The sequence below is a fragment of the Kogia breviceps genome, chromosome 10 (genome assembly GCF_026419965.1).
Source record: "Kogia breviceps isolate mKogBre1 chromosome 10, mKogBre1 haplotype 1, whole genome shotgun sequence".
NCBI lineage: Eukaryota > Metazoa > Chordata > Mammalia > Artiodactyla > Physeteridae > Kogia > Kogia breviceps.
This window is the reverse complement of record NC_081319.1, coordinates 52,786,726-52,808,125: the sequence shown is the minus strand read 5'-3', so window position 1 is coordinate 52,808,125 and position 21,400 is coordinate 52,786,726. Positions and strand designations below refer to the sequence as shown.

The 21,400-nt window shown below is 41.8% G+C and overlaps 1 protein-coding gene across 5 annotated transcripts in view; it reads left to right on the top strand.

Moving 5' to 3' along the window:
• The window catches only part of CNOT10 (CCR4-NOT transcription complex subunit 10), a 64,891-nt gene extending 43,895 nt beyond the window's left edge, over positions 1–20,996 (top strand). For all 5 annotated transcript variants that reach the window (XM_059077339.2, XM_067005837.1, XM_059077340.2 and 2 more), the window contains 6 exons: positions 10,236–10,349; positions 14,041–14,171; positions 14,738–14,773; positions 14,970–15,097; positions 19,702–19,777; positions 20,744–20,996. In XM_059077339.2, coding sequence (XP_058933322.1) covers positions 10,236–10,349; positions 14,041–14,171; positions 14,738–14,773; positions 14,970–15,097; positions 19,702–19,777; positions 20,744–20,895 — 637 coding nt within the window. In that variant the 3' untranslated portion in view covers positions 20,896–20,996. The remainder of the gene's footprint in view (positions 1–10,235; positions 10,350–14,040; positions 14,172–14,737; positions 14,774–14,969; positions 15,098–19,701; positions 19,778–20,743) is intronic.
• Positions 20,997–21,400: the final 404 nt, after the last annotated feature.

The window sequence follows — 21,400 nt, the reverse complement described above, 5'->3', positions numbered from 1 at the left end:
ACACGCCCTAGAGCCTGTGTACCACAACTGCTGAGCCCGCATGCTGCAACTACTTTAGCCTGGGTGCCTAGAGCCGGTGCTCCACAACAAGAGAAGCCACCACAATGAGAACTTGCGCACAGCAACAAAGAGTAGCCCCTGCTCGCCACAACTAGAGAAAGCCTGCACACAGCAACGAAGACCCAATGCAGCCAAAGATAAAAAATTTTTAAATTCCATTTTATTTCACTCCACAGCAATCACAGCAATATTCTTTTTCTTTTTCTTTTTTTTTTTTTTTTTTTTTTTTTTTTTGGCTGCGTTGGATCTTCATTGCTGCCCACAGGCTTTCTCTAGTTGTGGTGAGCAGGGGCTACTCTTCGTTGCGGTGCACAGGCTTCTTGTGGTAGCTTCTCTTGTTGTGGAGCACAGGCTTTAGGCGTGCAGGCTTCAGTAGTTGCGGCATGAGGGCTCTAGGGCATGCAGACTTCAGTAGTTGTGGTGCATGGGCTCAGTAGCTGTGGCTCGTGGGCTCTAGAGCACAGGCTCAGTAGTTGTGGCACACGAGCTTAGTTGCTTGCGGCATGTGGGATCTTCCCAGACCATGGCTTGAACCCGTGTCCCCTTCATTGGCAGGAGGATTCTTAACCACTGCACCACAGGGGAAGTCCCTAAAATTGAATTTTTTAAAAAAAAAACAGAAAACAGTCAAATTTGGGGATTCTCTGGCTGTCCAGTGATTAGGAATCTGCCCTTCCACTGCAGGGGGCACAGGTTCAATCCCTGGTCATGGAACTAACATCCCACATGGGGAGGCAAAAAAAAAAAAAAAAAAAATCAAATTCCAATCATATAACTAAAATAAACTCACTATGCTAGATTTTCATCCAAGTGGAAATGTGTAAAAACAGAGCAAGTTAAGTAAAGCTAAACTAGGTTTGGTATAAAGTGAGCTGATGGGAAGGGGTGGATTGTAAATTTCAGCCAGGACCATATTTGGGAAAATGCTTTAATTTGCCCAAAAAATGTACCATTTCTTCCCCAATATGCCTAATATTTTCTATACATTTCTCTGTTTATGGAGCCACCTGCATTTTATAGCTATCTCAGGGTTCATCTATCTTTAATAGGTTATTTTATATGGTAAAAATACAAGTAAGACAAAAGGTTCTGCAGTGTAAAGTGAATATTGGCCAATCCCAGTCCTCTGCTTCCTATCCCTTGAGGGGCAACTGCTGACCAGTTTCCTATGTGTCCTTCCAGTGAGATTTCTCATTATCATCCCAGTATATGTATATATGGGAATTTTACACTACAGCTGCAGAGTTCCACACTGCTCTATACCTTACTTTTTGCATTTGACAATATGTCTTTAGAGATTGTTCTGTATCAGTACAGAGCTCTGTTTCATTCTTTCTAATGGGTGCATAGAATTGCATTATGGATATGACAGTTTATTTAACACTGATTTATATTTAGCTATTTATAATGTTTCAGTCTCTGCTATTACAAATAACGCTGCAGTGAATATCATTGTGCACAGTTTTTAAGGGGAATCCTTAATGATGAAGGTATTTGAAACGATATTTAAGGTTAACTTAATTTTTACAGATCTATTTGAATGAATACTAATCTTAGGGTTGCTTTATGTATGCATATGCAATTTAAGAAGTTTATGATTCCACACTGGTCGAACAGCTGCAGAATTGTGTAATTTTAACTTTACCTTCTGTAAGTGGCATTAAAGAGAAGGGTATGTGCAAGGTGGCATACCTCCTCCCAAAGAGTTTTGTGCCTTTCACAACTGTTTTCTTTCCACACACCCTAGCAGGAGGATTGGTGGTTTTCAGAGAAAATAAAACTACTTCCCTATTTTTGTGGAAAGGGGCAAAGGGTCTCCATAGGGAGTTCCATCATCATAAAGTGAGGTAGAGATGGGTTTGCTGATATATATTAACCTTTTTTTCTTATGGAGCAGATGGGAGAAGGGAAATGGAACAAGACAGAAGGAGCCTTAGGGTAGATTTATAAAAAGAAGGACTCTGCAGGACAGTAGTAAGGGTAATGTGGAGACAAATGGTGTGGGGGAAGGAGTCGTAAAAGATTTGTGTCGTAATTTTCAAAGCTATAAAAGCTCCCGGCCCAGTTGGGTGTGTTAAAGGGCAGTTCCGTGGCAGGAGCCAGCTGTCTTCTACAGAAAGGGGTCTGAGCAGTCATTCTCCATTGAGATCCTGGAATTCTTAGAGATTTCATCCATTTCTGACCTGAATTCTTTTATGTGATTGGAAATGTGTGTGACTAGTGTATAGTTTAGTTTTTATGGACTATTATATTTGACCCCTCTGCTCTATAATACCCAAGACACCAGTGTAAAACCTCATTTCCTATTTCCAGCATAACTAATATGCTGTAAATTATCATGACTGTCCTAATGGCCACTTCTTAGCATATGGTTCAGAGCTTCTTGACTATTTTCTTTTTTTTCATTTGTATGTAAAAGAAGATGGGGCCAAAAAAAATTCATTCTAACGGAGTTACAAGTATGTTCTCAGAAGGCATAGGACACCTGAAGCAATTGTGAGATTCCGTATTAAAATCAAGGTAGCTATCAGAAAAATATTCTCACAATTAAAACAGAAATTTGTCCTCCAAACAGGAAAATGTCTTCAGAAATCAACTAAATAGTTTAATTGTGAGGCTCAGATGAAGTTAGAGATACCGATATAATGGATGAAGAAAAGCATATATATGACACTGTGAGAATATTGCTTCAGTTACTGAACCACCTAAAGCTCTGCAAAGCCACTGGTTTCATTCAATTAAGAAAACACACACAGGGACTTCCCTGGTGGCGCAGCGGTTAAGAATCCGCCTGCCAATGCAGGGGACACGGGTTTGAGCCCTGGTCCAGGAAGATCCCACGTGCCGTGGAGCAACTAAGCCCGTGTGCCACAACTACTGAGCTCGCATGCCACAACTATGGGAGCCCACATGCCTAGAGCCTGTGCTCCGCAACAAGAGAAGCCACTGCAATGAAAAGCCCACACACTAAAACGAAGAGTAGCCCCTGTGGCTGTGCACAGCAATGAAGACCCAACACAGCCAAAAATAAAATAAAATAAATAAACTTATTTAAAAAAAAAGAAAACACACACACACACTCTGTAGCCTTGAGTTAAATAAATGCGATGACTTTAAATTTTTAAAATAGAAGATTCTATTTCTAGGTTTTGTCTAAGAGAAATGAGAACTTGTCCATGCAAAAATTTCATAGCAGCTTTACTTGTGATAGACAAAAAGTAGAAGTACCCCAGTCATGCATCAGTGGCAGAATGGATAACTAAATTACAGGCCAGGAATTCCCTGGCAGTCCAGTGGTCAGGACTTCACGCTTCCACTGCAGGAGGTACGAGTTCAATCCCTGGTCGGGGAACTAAATCCCGCATGCCCCACAGTGCAACCAAAATTTTTTTAAAAGAGTTAAAAAAAAAAATAAAGAAAAAAAATATATTGCAGGCAACTCCGTGTACTGGAATGCTACTCAGGTGTAAATAGGAACAAGCTACTGATGCACAAGTCAACATGATATGAAACTCAAAACATTTCATGTTTCTTCTTTTACTCAATATAAGGTACATGCTGTATGATTTTATTTATACGACAGGCAAAACTATACAAAACTAACTTATGTTCATAGAAATCAGAACAGTGGTTGGGGAACTGGAAGGAATCTTTCTCGGGTAAAAGAAATATTCTGTATCTTAATTGGGCTGGTGGCTACTTGTGTATATTCAAACTTTATCAAACTGTGCAGTTAAAATGATGTATTTTAAGGTATAAAAATTATACCTAACTTAAAATTTTTAAGGTATTTTGAAATTTTTCAAAATTTATATATATATATATATATATATATATATATATATATTTTTTTTTTTTTTTTTTTTTTTTTTTTTTTTTGCGGTATGTGGGCCTCTCACTGTTGTGGCCTCTCCCGTTGTGGAGCACAGGCTCCGGACGCGCAGGCTCAGCGGCCATGGCTCACGGGCCCAGCCGCTCCGCGGCATGTGGGATCTTCCAGGACTGGGGCACAAACCCGCATCTCCTGCATCAGCAGGCAGACTCGCAACCACTGCGCCACCAGGGAAGTCCATATCTTATATTTTTAAAACAGCTTTATTGAGATATAATTCACACATACCATACAATTCACCCATTTAAAGTATACCATCCAGTGTTTTTTAGTATATTCACAGCATTGTGCAGTCATCAGCCCAGTCAATTTTAGAACATTTTCATCACCTCAAAATGAAACCCTGCACCCTTTAGCTGTGACCCCTTTATCCCCAGTCTACTCCCCAGCCTTAATCTACTTTCTTTCTCTATAGATTTCACTGTTTGGGACTTTGCTATGAATGGGATCATATAATACATGGGCTTTTATGACTGACTTCTTCCATTTAGGATAGTGTTTTCAAGATTTATCCAAGTTGTAGTCTATATCAGTACTTCATTCCTTTTTATTGCTGAATAATACTCCATTGTATGTATATACTACATTTTGTCTATCCATTCATTGATAGACATTTGGATTGTTTCCATCTTTAGGCTATTAAGAATAATGCTGCTATAAACATTCATGTGCAAGGTTTTGTGTAGACATGTTTTTCTTTTGCTTGGGTGCAAACCTAGAAGTAGAATTGCTGGGTGCTATGGTAACTGTTTAATCATTTGAGGAATTACCTAAAATGTAAAGTGGCTGCACCATTTTACAATCCCACCAGCAGTGTAGGAGGGTTGCAGTTTCTTCACATCCTCACCAACACTTGTTACTCATCTTTTTGAATACACGTTGTAGTGCATATGAAGTGGTATCTCACTGTGGCTTTGATTTGCATTTCCCTGAAGACTAATGATGTCAAGCATCTTTTCCTGTGCTTATTGGACATTTGTATCTCTTCCTTTAGAGAAATTTGTATTGAGATCCAAGACCCTTATCAGATATATGACTTGCAAATATTTTCTCCCATTCTGTCGGTTGTCTTTTCACCTTTTTGGAGGTGTCCTTGAATTGCAATTATTTTTCATTTTGATGAAGATCAATTTATGTTTTATTCTTTTATTGGTTGTGCTTTTCGTGTCATATCTGAGAATCCTCTGCCAAATTCAAGGTCATGAGGTTTACCCCCATATTTTCATCTAAGAGTTTTATAATTTTAGCACTTAAGTTGAGGTCTTTGATTCATTTTGAGTTAATTTTTGTATACAGTATGAGGTAAGAGCTCAACTTATTAATTCTTTTGCATACTAGTGGTATCTTATGATAAACAAATAAGTTCATAGGATTAGTCACATATTACCATTTTAGGGAATTCCCTGGTGGTCCAGTGCTTAGGACTCGGCACTTTCACTGTGTGGCCCGGGTTCAGTCCCCAGTTGGGGAACTATGACCCTGCAAGCCAAGTGGCACAACCAAAAAAAAAAAATTTCATTGTCGTACAGTGTTTTAATAACTGTCATGGATATGTATGAAGTCTTATATGTTGCATAATACAGGGACATCTTTGTTATTCATTCTGAGATTGTGGTATCAGCGAACTTTTAGTTTCTAAAACTAAATTGGAGGCTTCTCTAGAAGCTGGAAAAGAGTATAACAGAACTAGAAAAGGGTAGGAAATAACACTGGGGCCAGACGTAAAGCATATAAGATAAAAATGAAATTTCAATTTGTCTTTTTTTTAATAAGAGGCTCAAAATGGATAAAAGGAAATGTTCAGACCAAATTTAATTAGGCCCAGTTATTCCACAGGTATAAATTATGGAACCTTAATTAGTTCTTTTAGACTCTGATGTGACACTCAGTGAATTATTTCCCATTCAGTTAAAAGGGACCTCCCATAGGCCAGTGTTTATAAAAGAAGATGAGTCAAACAAATGGTTGATAACATTAATATTACAGGCAGTTTTAGTGTACTTAAGGAATCATATTTCTTTTGGTCTTACACAAGTGGTTCTGTTATAGCTCATGAGACATTCCTAAAACAGGTTTATAGCTAATAATCTTTTGAATCTCATATTGCTCTTGCTAGAGACTTGACCCCATTTCAGTCTTACAGCTGGGTCTGGTCCTACTGAAACTTTTTTATCTAATAAACTCTGCCAAAGCGGGAACCTGCCTGTGTGACATATCCTTCACCTTATCAGCAGTTTGTGTTCACATCGGCATGATTCACACCTGAGTCCCAAGACCCCATTCAGCTGAACTGATGATCACATTGATCACAAGCCAGGGTTAGAATAATTCTTCAGTTGTCTCTCACTGTGGAGAAAACCCCACAGGGCTCCTGCTGACATTGAACAAATCATTTAACCCCTTTGGGCCTTTTATTCCTCTTCTGTCAAATTGGATTGCATGATCTTAAGGTCCTGTCCATGTATAAAATGCAATGTCTGTGACTGTTGCATTTTATTTGCCACCAGGGGTAAGACTGAGTTCCTTGAGATGCTAGATTTGGTTGAGGAGGAAAACTTCTTCAGCTTTTTTGAGCTGGGCTTATATTAGTGTTGGATTTGGGGTGTGTTTGTCAGTAAGATTCTTTTTGCACAGAACTGTTATTAGAAAGCAAAATGTTATACACAAAAAAGAAAGAAAGCAAAGTGTTTACAGAAGACATGAAGTGAAAAACTTATCTAATTTAACTTAAATTTTCTTGAATTGGAAGTTGACGGGTTTAACATTTTCTAGATTTTTGTAGCTAAATGAGAACAGCTTGTATATTTTTTTTAAATTTAAAATCCAGTACCATGTTCAGTTTATTGGAAGAAATTCTTTATAGGATTTTTTGAGCCAGTTTTTCAAATAACATTTGCCATGAAGTTACTTTGTGAGTTTATTTTCTTTTGACTGATGGTGACTGACTGGATTTACCCCCATTTTAGCCTCTTTTGATATGAGTTGAGCTATTTCAGACACTTCGTTCATTTTACTCACAGAATATATGGTTTGACAAATTGTGTGTGTGTGTGTGGTACATGGGGCCTCTCACTGTTGTGGCCTCTCCCATTGCGGAGGGACGCGCGGGCCCAGCCACTCCGCGGCATGTGGGATCTTCCCAGACGGGGGCACAAACCCGTGTCCCCTGAATCGGCAGGCGGACCCTCAACCACTGCGCCACCAGGGAAGCCTGGCTTGACAAATTTTAATGCCTAGTCTTAACATAGCTTGTTGCTGTAGTTTGGTCCTTTAAGGAAAATTATTTCCCCATTTCTCTCTCTTTCTTCTTCTTCATCTTTTTGTTCCTTTCTTTTCCAAGGGTTGGCATTCTGTGGACCTAAAGCCAGCTCCTCCAGCATGTGGAGGAGAGGGTGGGGCTGTGTCAGATCCGCTGCAGTAGGGGGGAGAAGCTAGCGTGTCCTTTCCCTTGAGGTATAGTTCTTCCAGTCTGATGAACTGTCAGATCCACTGAGTGGCTGGTAAAGCAGATTGGACAGTGACTCAAGGAAGTAAGAAAGTAGTGGGGCAGGCTGGTGGGTGGGGGTCAATATTTTAAGTAGCAGCTATCAGAAGTAAAGTGATTTCTCCAGAGGCTCAGTAGAGAGAGCTGTACGTGTTTCTAGTGTGACTTCTCTGCAGAATTATGTAGAGTGGAGTGTTGTTTTCTAAGAGGAAAAGGAGGATGAGTGAGAGGGTGGTGAGAGATGAGTTAGGGTGGGTTGGAAGGCACTCTGAGAAGAGGAGCATAAATGCCCCCAAAGTTTTGCATTCACATATTCAAGTATTTTTTAATAGGAGGCTTGTATTATTAGTATAAATCTTTCACCCTGTTCTAATTTGATATGGTATCTTATGGGGAAAGAGGTAGAAGCTAAGGAAAACAAGATTTTTACCTTATACATAATTATAGTTTGGGAAACAGAATCCTGCAAATCTTACATGACTGATTTCTGGACCCAAAGTGGGCTTGACAGTGGGCTGGAGCAGTAATAGCCCCCCTACTGTCAGGAGAGGCCGGGGCAGGCTTTTCCCAGCAAGCCTGCCTGAGGTGAGGCCTGTCCTAGACTCTAGGACCTAGTGCGTGCAGGGTGACTCCCCTGTGTTTGAGAGCCGGGAAGGAGCTGGCCTGGTCAGCAAAGTGGCCTGCCAGCAGGACAGGTGAGGGTCTGGGTGCCTGGAGAAGTAAATCTAAAATGTTGAAAGCTGTGGTCTTCAGTGATTACCTATTAAACACCTACTGCAGATGGTGAGAAATTGCTCTCGTCTTTGTGTAGGAAACAAAAGGTGCAGGCTTCTGCTTTTAAGGAGCTATGTTTTACCCTGGCCTTTGGCAAAGTCACAGATGAAAACGGATATTAAATTGTATGACTGCCATGAGCTGATGGTGGTCTTGGGCCTCTGGAGACTTAGGCCTTTAAACGTCATTCTTTGTCTTCATAATGCATATCTGGCTGATGAATGAATGTTTATTGCCATTTTAAAATAAAACTACAAATAAACCAAAAGAGGAAATTAAGTCATCTAATCTCACCACACAGAGCTAACCACTGAAGTGCTCCTGAAAATGGGAGATAATTAGCCAGTGCCTCCATCCTGTGGGCCCTGGAGTCCTCCATCAGGGAGAGGACTCCCCCCAGGAGCCGTGGCTACAGGGTAGCCTTGCTAAGTGAAGACAGCTCTTGGAGACACAAGGATGACAGTCGGCTTGTCAGGAAAATCCCTTTGGAAATAACACTACTTGCCTGCTCTTAAATTACTCTCTTCTATGAACAGGGTTCCGATTTTACATTAGGTGCTCAGTAACAAAATTTAAACTTGTAATGTTTCAATTAAATTCTGTTTTCTTCCTTTTTAAAAAGACAGATTACACATGCATGCATAGTTATGTATGCATTAGGAAAATCATAATGTAATCTTTTCTTTCTACTTTATTTTTAGGGCAGTCTTATGAAATTGACAGAGAAGCAGTGTGATAGGATGGGAAGAACTGTGAATTGAGAGTCCACAGTGTTGCCTGTTAGTCCAGACTTTAATCACATACTCTAAGCTAGTGAATACATTTAATCACTTTGGATCTCAGTTTCTACACTGATATAAAACAAGGACCCACAGTAGGCAATCTTCTAGCCCTTATCATCATAACCTAAGGCCATAAATACCAGTTTCCTTGTGCCAGTCTACTTTTCTGTGTTGTTAGGAGTTGAGGGCTGCTTTTCGTTTAGTAGATAATTTTCTAAGGTTCCAGCAATCAGGAGTGAGCCAGTAAGGAGGAAACAGCAGGCTGCTTCTGAATTTGCCTGGCTGTGCTTTTACCAGAGGGGCATTTCTGGTCAGAGGATTTCAGAGTGTTAGAAAACTCTGTGTTGCCAGGATGGTTACATTCTTCCTTAGAGTGAAATTACAACCCAAGTGCACTTCATGATATACATATGTATTGTAATTTGTAAACATAACTCAAAACCCTGTATCTAAGTCAGGTCATTTGTGGTCGGCCATTCAGACCTCATTTCTATTTGACAAGGGTTTATTTTAAGATTGCTTTGTGGAGCTGTTGTTTAACATTCAAATGATCTATTAGTGTCAAGTCTTTGGCTAGACTTTTTTTAAATGAGCTGCCCCTTAAGTAGAAAACAAAACAGAAATTTAGGTTTCCAACCCAACCTAGCAAAATCGGTATGACTTAAATTGTTTTATCTTCACATGTATTTATTCAGCCTGTTTTTTTTCTTGAATATTCATTTAGGATAATAGTGCCTATGTGAATGAAATTCTTTTAGTTACTCTTGATACTGTTGCTTAGCAAGACCTACAGACTTCTTAATAGTTTCAGAGGAGAACACTTTACAGTAAGCTGAGCTAAATGGATTTTTTAGTAAGTTAATTGTGTTTCTTAGCAGAGTCGCAAATGTGCTTCCATAGCGTTTCTAGGATGTTAAAAGAAATGTTCTATGGAAGTAAGTTCTCACTAGGCCATTAACTATATTATTTTTTTACAGGCTAAATATATATTGTAACTCCACTTGGTTATTTTGTTGGAGATGGGATGGAAGCTAAAGATGATTTAGGTGAATAGCTAAACTGAGCCTCAGACGGTATAGTTTACACATCATTCTAATTCTTACCATTAGTACCGTGGCTTCCTCTCTCCTTTCCTGGTGTCCAGATTGCCACAGCTATAATTAGGGCATTCTTTCCTGTTTAACAAATATCATCATTGTCACTTTGTAACTCAGGACTTCAGCCCTTGCCTTTTGTGTTCCAGGTGCTCCATACTCGCCTGTAGTGCTTATGTGGCTCTGGCTTTGGGTGATAACCTTATGGCTTTGAATCATGCAGATAAACTTCTTCAGCAGCCCAAGCTGTCAGGATCCCTGAAGTAAGTGTGACTTGCCCTGTGTGTCCCTGGTTTGTTTTCTTTGGAGGGTTTCAGTTAGTTTGCGGTACATATTGCTTCTTTTACTGCACCAGTGGAAAATTATCTTAGGGAAAGCAAAAAGTTTCTTTCTTAATTTGGTAATTGTGTGTTTGGTAGTGAAATTTGTTTCACTTGTTGCACCTCAAGGGTTATTGGAAATGGCATTTGCAGTTCTGAGCATTAGGAAGCAGAATCTTTGGGCTCTGTAGTGTCCACTGCTGGGTCTGACTGGAGCATGTTATCACATATTAGCTCCCAAACAAGCTGAGTCCTCAGGGAGAAGACCCACACAAAAAGGAGTTTGGTCAACAGGATAAATCTGCTTTGAAGAATGCAATTAAAGTAGACAAATAAGAGTTTTAAAATATTTTTCCAGACTACTGTACCATTTCCTGAGTACATGAGTTTTATTTAAACTCTTCAGATGCCTCTTCAATATTAGTGTCATTGTCATTCTAAAATTTTTCTAAAGCACATCATCTTTTCTTTTATGGAAATTGAGAAAGATGCAGCATTCTTTGAATCTCTGTATGATGCTGATGCTAGAAATTTTATCCAAGACCACAAGTACTCTGCATCAGGACAGTTGTTTTTTCATTCATCCTGTGGGTATATAGTTATAATTTCCAAAATATGTTCTTTTGCCTTTTAGCACACTTTGTTTGTAACATGCAACATTTAGAACTGTGAGATCGTACTCTGAGGAACAATTCTATAAATGTTTAATTATTTTTGTCTTTTAAAAAAGTATTACTTTATACAAGCATCTAAAGTTAACATTGATTAAGGTTGTTTCAGGTCAGTGTTCCCCAAACATGCCTTGTGTTGTATTATTTTTTGTTTTTTTGGTTTTTTTCATGCTTTGTGTTAAAAAAAAACAAAATTAAAAGAGCATCCAGGAACACAGGAGACTTTGTCACAATTCAAGTATGAGCGCTCCTGCTTGCCTGTGAGAAAACCTTGTCTAATATCCAGGCCTGGAGGGTCCTAAGCTCGAGGTCAGGGCGGTCACGTTACCTCTAAGGCGCCTTCCCTCCTTCCCATGGCCCAGCCCCGTGAAATACCAGTCAGGAATGTCGGCCTGCGCCCCACTGGACATGAGCTGCTCAGATGTGGTGTGCGTGGCCGTTAGTAGAGCAGTGTTGTGTGTGTGTGTTTTTTTTTTTAACAAAAATGAAACACGAATCCTCTCTGCTTTTTTTAATCCTCTGGCTGACATTGTGATCACTATTCTCAAATAATCCCAATTAGATTCTTTACTTGGCATTTTATTGGAGGGTTTTTAACCTCATTTATCAACTTCTTCCCTCTGAATGTCAAAACAATAAAATTCTTAGATTTTATGATTTCTTAGCCAACCTTGAGCCAAGCCATGTCTGATAACTTCATCTTTAATTCTCTTAACTGTTCTATCCTAAGCATTGGTTTCTAATTACTGGCCAGGCCACTATCTTTCCAGTGAGCATGAGCATTTTCTGCCCGTGGCAGCCCAGATACCACAGCAGCTTTACCCAGCGGCTTGTTGCCTTCCGTACACCTCATCTGGAATTCTGGGCTCCGAGTGTCATGAAAGCATTTAATTTGGTTTAAAAAATTTTTTAAGTAAATTCACAGAAAACAATTTGAAGTAGTTCTTTGAATTTGTGTGTTTTTGTTTTACAATGATTATTGGCTTATAGATACTGCTTTAATGAAGTTTTTTAAAATATCTTATTTCAAAATACATTTGAGGTTACTGATTTTTTAAAAAGTTGTCATTTCTTTTAGGGTATTTGGTGGGGAAGCAAAATAGAAGGGCATTACAGCTCCTGCTAGTTAGAAGAAAGAAATTGCTTAATAAAGAAATAGCTCTTGAGAGATTAATGTGCATAAATCCCAGAAAATGGTCAAACTGAAAAGAGCCTAAGATTTGAGGTCCCGAGATCCATGTAGACAGACTCAAGTTGGGACAGGCCGACTAAAGGAGGTGAGAACTGAGCTGGCCTTTAAAAGGAGTTGGATTTTGGCCTGGCTTTGCACCCCAGGAGGCAAGGCCACAGGGAGCACAGTGCGGTGTCCCGCCCAGGACACTGTGTCTGGTGGGAACAGAAGAATCTTTGGGGGAGTGAGAATGTTGACTGAATACAGGAAAGTGGGACCAAATTGTGAAGTGCTTTAAATCTATAAGTTTAGCTTTGTTTGTCTTATTTTGTTCTCAAGTAGAAAAAGTCGTTAAGATTTTGAGCAAGGGGGTAATATGGCTGAGGCTGTTTTAATTTTGAAAAATCAATCAGATGATCATGGGGAAAATGGCTCCAAGTAAGACACTGGAAGAAGCAGGCTGTTGTAAACCTGGGGAAAGCACATCTGCCCAACATCAGTGGACATAAAATAGACGATGTGAGGGCTTCCCTGGTGGCGCAGTGGTTGAGAATCCGCCTGCCGATGCAGGGGTCACGGGTTCGTGCCCTGGTCCGGGAAGATCCCACATGCCGCGGAGCAACTAAGCCCGTGAGCCATGGCCGCTAGGCCTGCGCGTCCGGAGCCTGTGCTCCGCAACGGGAGAGGCCACAGCAGTGAGAGGCCCGCATACCGCAAAAAAAAAAAAATAGACGATGTGAAATGGAGGACACCTTTGGAATAGAAGTAAAGCTGATCCAACCCAGATCTGGTCTGGTGTCCTGGTGCCTTTTGACTGTTCCAGCAGCAGAAGCTGGAGGACCCTAATTCTTTATTTTTTCTTTCTCTCTTCCTAATTCTTTATTTTTTCTTTCTCTCTTTCTTTTTTTTTTTTTTTTTTTTTGCTGTGCTGCGCAGCTTTCGGGATATCAGTTCACCGACCAGGGATTGAACCCTGGTATAGCAGTGAAAGCCCAGAATCCTAACCACTAGGCCACCAGGAAACTCCCTGGAGGACCCTGATTCTGATCCTCCGCTCCCGGGGAATCCATCCTTGGATCTGCCTCTTATTTTAGAACTTCATTACCTTCTTATGTTATTTCTGTATAAACAGAACAGTGTGAATTTGCCAACTTTATTTTATTTTTTAAATTTTTATTGAACTATAGTTGATTTACTGCCAACTTTAAACTGCTCTTTTTTTTTTAATTTTTAAATTTTGGCTGTGTTGGGTCTTTGTTGCTGTGTGCGGGCTTTCTCTAGTTGCGGCGGGCGGGGGCTACTCTTCGTTGCGGTGCGCGGGCTTCTCATTGTCGTGGCTTCTCTTGTTGCAGAGCACAGGCTCTAGGCGCGCAGGCCTCAGTAGTTGTGGCACGTGGGCTCTAGACCTCAGGCTCAGTAGTTGTGGCGCACAGGCTTAATTAATTTCTCTGCGGCATGTGGGCTCTTCCCAGGCCAGGGCTCTAACCTATATCCCTTGCATTGGCAGGCAGATTCTTAACTGCTGCGCCACTAGGGAAGCTCCTAAACTGCTCTCTTAACTGATACGTCATTTGTTCCTACTTAGCGAACATAAAAATGATTGTATATTTAAGATATTTTTAAAGAGATAAAATTTAAATGACTCTTAATCAATCCATTTATAAACTTAGATTTCAAGTCAAAGACTTGAAATATGTGAAACACACATACACCAAATTCTATTATACTTGGGTATTTTTGTGATGACCTACTTTTCAGTTTGGATTCTGGTTGTTTTTTTTTTTCATTTTAGGTTTCTGGGCCATTTATATGCTGCTGAAGCCCTCATCTCTCTGGACAGAATCTCTGATGCTATTACTCATTTGAACCCGGAGAATGTCACTGATGTCTCCTTAGGGATCTCTTCAAATGAGCAGGACCAAGGTTAATGAGGACACATTTGATCAGAACTCTTCACCATTTCCACTGCCTTTCCGTTGTAACTCAGGATGTGTGGAAATTTAAGGGCACGGTTGTAAAGGGAAGGGAGTTTTAGGTCAGCACTGTACAGTTTTGGCTGTACTTAACTTTATACTAATTGTTTGCTGAGGACACCTAGGAGTTGATTATCACATGGTCTAAATTCTAACTTTTGAAAGGCTGATAGTGTTAGAACAGTTTGTTTTGATTCTTATATTTTTCTCTTCAGAGGGATTCCACAATCCAGGGGAGAGTAAAAGTATCACATTCAAAAGTCAGTTTTAAATCATGGCTAAGTTTTTGAGGAAGTGAGACTAGTTTTCACTTTATTCAGGGTTATTTCTCAGGCCATGGTGGTGGTGGTGGTAGGCAGCATTCTCATATCTTTTATTAGAACCTCTACTACATGAAAAGGAAATACTGTGGTAGATTGCTTTAATATTAGATTTCCATTTCATAAAGAAAATTAGGTTTTTAGAAAATACACTCTGTTGTCCGACCCCCTCAGATTTATTTTTATGTCTTTGTAGGATCAGACAAAGGTGAAAATGAAGCAATGGAATCCTGTAAGTAAGACATTTTATAAAGACTTAAGTAGCCTGGCCTGCTTCCCAAAGACTCACCCTCGAGCCTCTGTGTCCTTCCTTTGTCCGCCTGAGGAGTACAGCTAGGCTTTATTCTGGGCAGCTCTTCGGGCAGTAGAGGGGGTTGCTCCCTGGCCCTTGGCCTAGCCTCTTCACATGTGTCTGGTCTTCTCCCCAGCTGGGAAGCGGGCCCCTCAATGCTACCCCAGTTCTGTCAACTCAGCCCGGACCGTGATGCTGTTCAACCTGGGCAGCGCCTACTGCCTGAGGAGCGAGTATGACAAAGCCCGGAAGTGTCTCCACCAGGTGAGGCTGGGCCAATGCCAGACCATCTTGTGAGGCAGCCAGCAGAGGGTTTGGAGTTTCTAGGCTCTGTTATTTTGTTTGAGGCTTCTGATCAGTTTGTTAAACATTGGAATATTACTCCTCCAGACATATTCTTGGAAGGTACACAACTGATTGTTGTTGCAAATGAATCTAGGCACCTAATGGAGAGTTTTCCTGAAGATTTTAATCATTGAAATTTCAAAAGATTGGAAACCATCTAAATAAGGGCTCACTTAAATCAATAATGGTGTCCATATAGTTGAACACAATGCAGCTGTCTAAAATGGTAACATATCTAAGACATATTAAGTGAAAAGAACAAGATGCAAAACAGTTTTTATATAATCCTGTATATGCAGAAAAGATCTCCAAATGAACACACCACAAACTGTTAACATTGGCTGCAGGGCTGGCAAGATAAGTACTGTGTAGATGAAGCACTGAAATGGGAGACTTTTCACTGGATACTCATATGCTTTTTAGCTTTGAATTGTATGAATCTCTGTCCACTCAAAAAGTTAAATTACAAATACACCTTTTAAGGAGAAGGGTTCACAAAGTCAGTACCAGAGAAACTCCATATACAATAAAGAAAGCTCCTGGCAATGTGTAACTAAAATAGACCTCTGACTTCTACCACAGAGAGGGGCCTCATCAGCAGGTCTCAAGGAAGATTCTTATTGGGCCTCTTTAGGTCACCTGTCCATCCCTGGACTGATCATGGGCAGGGACCCATACCTGTAGTAGGAGAACAGGTACTGCCATTGGCAGCCCCAGAGGAGTTTCCCAGAATTGGAAAGGGGTAATTCCTCAGAAGGATATTAATTCAGGACTCCCCTGGCAGTCCAGTGGTTAAGACTCCACACTTCCAATGCAAGGGGCGCGGGCTTGATCCCTGGTCGGGGAACTAAGATCCCACATGCCATGCAGCACGGCCAAAAGAGTTAAAAAAAAAAAAAAAATTAGGGAGAAGAAAAGGATATTAATTCAGCGCATGTGCTTCTGGGCTAAGCCAAGGGATTAAGACAGTAGTAAATAAGTGGACGTGACACAACCTTGCCCCCATGGACCTTACAGTTAGGAGATGTCTTCCTAAAAAGGGAATTGCAAGTTCAGGGGTTATGCAGAATTTTCAGGCTTCTAATATAGAAAGTTTGTGCCAGGGACTTCCCTGGTGGCGCAGTGGTTAAGAATCCACATGCCAATGCAGGGAACACAGGTTCAAGCCCTGGTCTGGGAAGATCCCACATGCCGCGGAGCAACTAAGTTCATGTACCACAACTGCTGAGCCTGCACTTTAGAGCCCGTGAGCCACAACTACTGAAGCCTGCGTGCCTAGAGCCTGTGCTCCACCACAAGAGAAGCCACCACAGTGAGAAGCCTGCACACCGCAACGAAGAGTAGCCCCCACTCTCCATAACTAGAGAAAGCCCGCGAGCAGCAACAAAAACCCAACGCAGCCATAAATAAATAAATTTATAAAAAAAAGAAAGTTTGTGCCAGATGGTGTATTCACCAGCAGCACATAAGAGAACCCACATCCCCATATGTTTGCCAGAGTAACTGAAACTGAAATTAAACCTATTCTCAGGAAGTAAGGCGGCTTCCTATGAAGGTGACCTTGTTGTGTCTAGAAGTGAAGATTTACCACGTGGAAAATAACCATGAGTGATATTTAGTCGACTTAGTGGCATCTGGTCAGCATTTCTGATCCAAAATCAGCAAAGTGAAGTGATGGACTGTCCAGGGAACACGTTTGATCTTACCTAGGAGTTGAGTGCAGGAGTTAAATGGGAAGAGTTAAAATGTTGGGCTGTTCTCCGTGGCAAGGCTGGGCTGTTGAACAGCCCTTTGGAAAGTGCCCGTGGACGTCAAGGCCTGCAGCACACAGGCTTTGGATGTGAAGTTGCAGTGTGTATACTCTAGCTCAGGTTCTTGTGCAGCAGGTGGCCATGGCGGCAGCCACACTGGGAGAGACAGATGGGGTCAGGCCTGGTTTGGGGTCTGAAGGGGGTTTTGTTTTGGTCCCTTGGTTTTTAGGTTAATCCAGTGGCTAGACCTTGTTAATGGGGAGGCCCACCGTGCCTGGGAGGGAGAACAATGATGTGTGAAGAGTTGGAAAGGGCTCAAGTAGAGGTTTCCGAGGTTGCCTGCCCACCACTAACCATTATGAACAGCCAGTAAGCAAAATACCATTCTCTCATAAAGTTGTTGCCATGAGTTCTTGTATTTTAGAAAAGGCTGCAGTCAGTGCAAACAACAATAGATGACCTGTGTTAACTAGCCAGTTGGAAGGGGAATGGAGATTTTAATATGCACAAAATGATGTAAAGGTGGTCTTGCCTATTTAAAGCTAAGCCAAAAGTATAAAATCTCATTTTCTGAACTGAGCTGTGGTACATCAGTGATGTGGCAGGAGGAATAAAAAGCCTCCCTGCTTCATTTGTGAGGAACCTGGGAGCATGTTCTCTGGACAAGAACCTCCACTAGTCTGAGATTTCTTCTAATGCTGCCCAGACCCGACCTTGTGCCCATTTCTGGTCCCCCAGATGTCTCCCACACTCACCCTGTGGCCTGCACTGCTGTGCTTCCCCGCTTTCTGCCTCTCAGGTATCCACCCTTGGAGGACAGAGACAGGCTTCCCTTGCCCAAAAGCTCTGCATTCGAAGAAACTCTTCTCTCTCTTCGTATTCATACTACGTTCACTTGCCTCTCTCCCTAACAGTAAATTTGTTTGGATTACTGTTAGTTATTTGCATGCTGTTTATTATCAGGGTAAGTCCCTGTCTTACACCCACCTCTGGTCAATAAATGTTTGTAAAGGACACTTTCTGATTAGATTAAGGGAAAATGCAAAGCAGTCTGGAAGCATGAGCACCTGAACCTGGATGAGGGAATACTAGTTGATGGTTAAGACAAGGAAGAGGCTGCGGCCCAGAGGGGCCCAGACTGAGGGAATAAACCTACAATCTCAGCACCTTTAACCAGAACAGGACTAAATCAGAAAACTACAGGCTGGTGTTATGGCTCTCAGATCTAGGAAAGGACAGCTTGCTGCCTAAACAAATAATTTTATTTGACTAAATTGTACTACTATTTCAGTCCTTAAGAATGGAGACATTGAACATGCTTTTTTTTTTTTTGGCTGTGATGGCTGCACGAGGGCTTTCTCTAGTTGTGGAGAGTGGGGGCTACTCTTCATTGTGGTGCGTGGGCTTCTCATTGTGGTGGGTTCTCTTGTTGCGGAGCACGGGCTCTATGCACGCAGGTTTCAGTAGTTGCAGCACACAGGCTTCAGTAGTTGCGGAACGTGGGCTCAGTGGTGGCAGCGCGTGGGCCCTAGGGCACGCGGGCTTCAGCAGTTGTGGTGCATGGGCTCAGCTGCTATGCGGCATGTGGGATCTTTCCAGACCAGGGATCAAACCCGCGTCCCCTGCATTGGCTATATTTCCAGCCTTTTAAGTTTGAACTCTTATTCCTGACATTGGGAATTTGCAGCTTACAATACTAAGTTGTTACTTAGGGGAAAAAAATAGACATGCAGATTTGGATTGAGGTACAACTGTGTCTGAAGAACTACCAGCAGACCTGGATGGGTGACTGCAGTGTAGAGTCGGGAGTGACTGATCACCCATCTCAAAACCAAATACAGGGCTTCCCTGGTGGCGCAGTGGTTGAGAGTCCACCTGCCGATGCAGGGGACACAGGTTCGTGCCGCGGTCCGGGAAGATCCCACATGCCGTGGAGCAGCTGGGCCTGTGAGCCATGGCCGCTGAACCTGCGCATCTGGAGCCTGTGCTCCGCAATGGGAGAGGCCACAACAGTGAGAGGCCCGTGTACTGCAAACAAACAAACAAAAAAAAACAAATACAGCCAAGAGATAGAAGAAAACCAAGAGGAAAGGAAAGCTTTCTCATATTAAGAACTCATGGATTAGGCAAGGGAAGATAAATATTAAACTAAAAATAACATGTCTAATTTAATTGGGAGGGATCAAGCCAAAGACAGATGGGCTTCCCTGGTGGTCTAGTGGTTAAGAATCCACCTGCTAGTGCAGGGGATACGGGTTTGATCCCTGGTCTGGGAAGATCCCACATGCCACAGAGCAACTACTGAGCCTGCACCACAATTACTGAGCCTGCGCCACAATTACCGAGCCTCTGCTCTAAGGCCCACGTTCCGCAACTACTGAAGCCCGTGTGCCTAGAGCCCATGCTCTGCCACAAGAGAAGCCACCACAATGAGAAGCCCACACACTGCAACGAAGAGTAGCCCCCACTTGCCACAACCAGAGAAAGACCACTTGCAGCAATGAAAACCCAGCGCAGCCGAAAACATAAATATTTAAATTAGATTTAATAAAAAATAAAAGTTATAATGAAGTAGCTTTAAAAAAAAAAAAAAAAGACAAAGACAGCTGAGGACCATCCAAGCAGAACTATAGTGTCCCAGTGAGGTTGAGTAAGTTTGCTAATTTGTCATTGGTAGGTTGACATTCCTTTTTTTTTTTTTTTTGACATTACTTGGAGTTTATATCTTAAGCTATCAGTTTTTCATGCGTCTCTTTTTTGTTTTGAGCAAAGGCGGCCTCAATGATCCATCCTAAAGAGGTGCCCCCTGAAGCCATCCTGCTGGCCGTCTACCTTGAGCTGCAGAATGGTGAGTGATTCTTCTCTTGAGTTAGGACTGGAGCCCTGCAAGGAGCCTGGGATTTTTGGTGTCTGCTTTTTCTCTTCAAAATTTAAGAGGTATTACCCATCAAGTTCTTCTAAACAAAAATGTAGCGAGGGAGTTTTTGGTATCTTGCAAATTCCTACTTCTTGCAGGTGAAGCATATTTTGTTTTATCTGTGAAACTGGAGAATAGCATAACTTCCGACAATTATAATTAATCTCTACTAATTAACCTTTCTCTTAGGCATCCAAATGACTCTAATTGAGAACCTGAGTCAGAATGCAGTGGGTTTGAGTTGTATACCTTAGTGTTTTAAACATAGGTGTCGTTAATGAGTTTTACAGTAAGCCAGTTCCTGCTGAGAATTTTTTATTCAGACCTAAATCCAGGTTATGCCTCTGGGGCATATACAACCTCCAGGATGTAGCTTACTGGAAGAAAGGCTGTGGGTCCTACATAAGAGAAGGCGTGAAGTAGAAAAGGAGAGCTGAATGGGGGAAATGAGAGGGGACAGAAGTTTTAAGAGTTCCTAGTCATACCCCCTTGCTGAAATCCTTCCAAGGCTCCCCTCTTTTTATAGCTGAAGAAGGAGCATTAAGTGCCTGGCACCCAGCAGGCCTTGTCCTCCTAAAAGGTGTGGTAGGGTTAGCGCATGGTCTTAGAGCCCTTCTTTTGCGCAGTCCACCTGTAGACAAGTTCTCCAACTGGGCTCCACCTCAGAATCAGTGCAAAGCTTTTAAAAATCCCGTCACCCAGGTCACACACAAAATTTCTTAAATCAGAATTTCTGGGGATGGTGTAGCGGGCATTACATGATTCCAGTGTATAACGAAGGCTGCAGACCACTGCTCTTCTCTATCACCTTTTACCCCCTTGTGGGATTCTGATGGCTTACTTTGTATGTGGTGTTATTGTTACATGCTTTTTTTGTGATGGGAAGTGTTTTTATAGGTAATACCCAGCTGGCCTTACAGATCATCAAAAGGAATCAGCTGCTCCCTGCAGTGAAAACACTCTCTGAAATGAGAAAGAAGCCAGTGTTCCAGCCTGTCCACCCGATCCAGCCCATCCAAATGCCGGCGTTCACTGTACAGAGAAAGTGATATTTTGCTCCTGGAAAACTGTTACCTGAGACCCAGGGGAGTATTTGTAGGCCTTTTTAGTTGTATCACAGCAAAATGAATAAAAGACAGATGGTAAAGGATACTAGTTTTTTTGTTGTTGTTTTTGCGGTACACAGGCCTCTCACTGTTGTGGCCTCTCCCGTCGCGGAGCATAGGCTCCGGACGCGCAGGCTCAGCGGCCATGGCTCACGGGCCCAGCCACTCCGCGGCATGTGGGATCTTCCTGGACCGGGGCACGAACCCGTGTCCCCCGCATCGGCAGGCAGACTCTCAACCACTGCACCACCAGGGAAGCCCAAGGATACTAGTTTTGAAGACACAATTTTGAAATGATTCTAATCCCTGATTCTTTTTGCCGGAAGCTTACGTCAAATTAAGGATTCACAGCTCATTTTCATCGGTTTTCCTTTAATCTTTGCTAGACTATTATTTTTGAGCCATTATGTGATATATCTGTGTCACAGGCAATTAAAACACAGTCTTA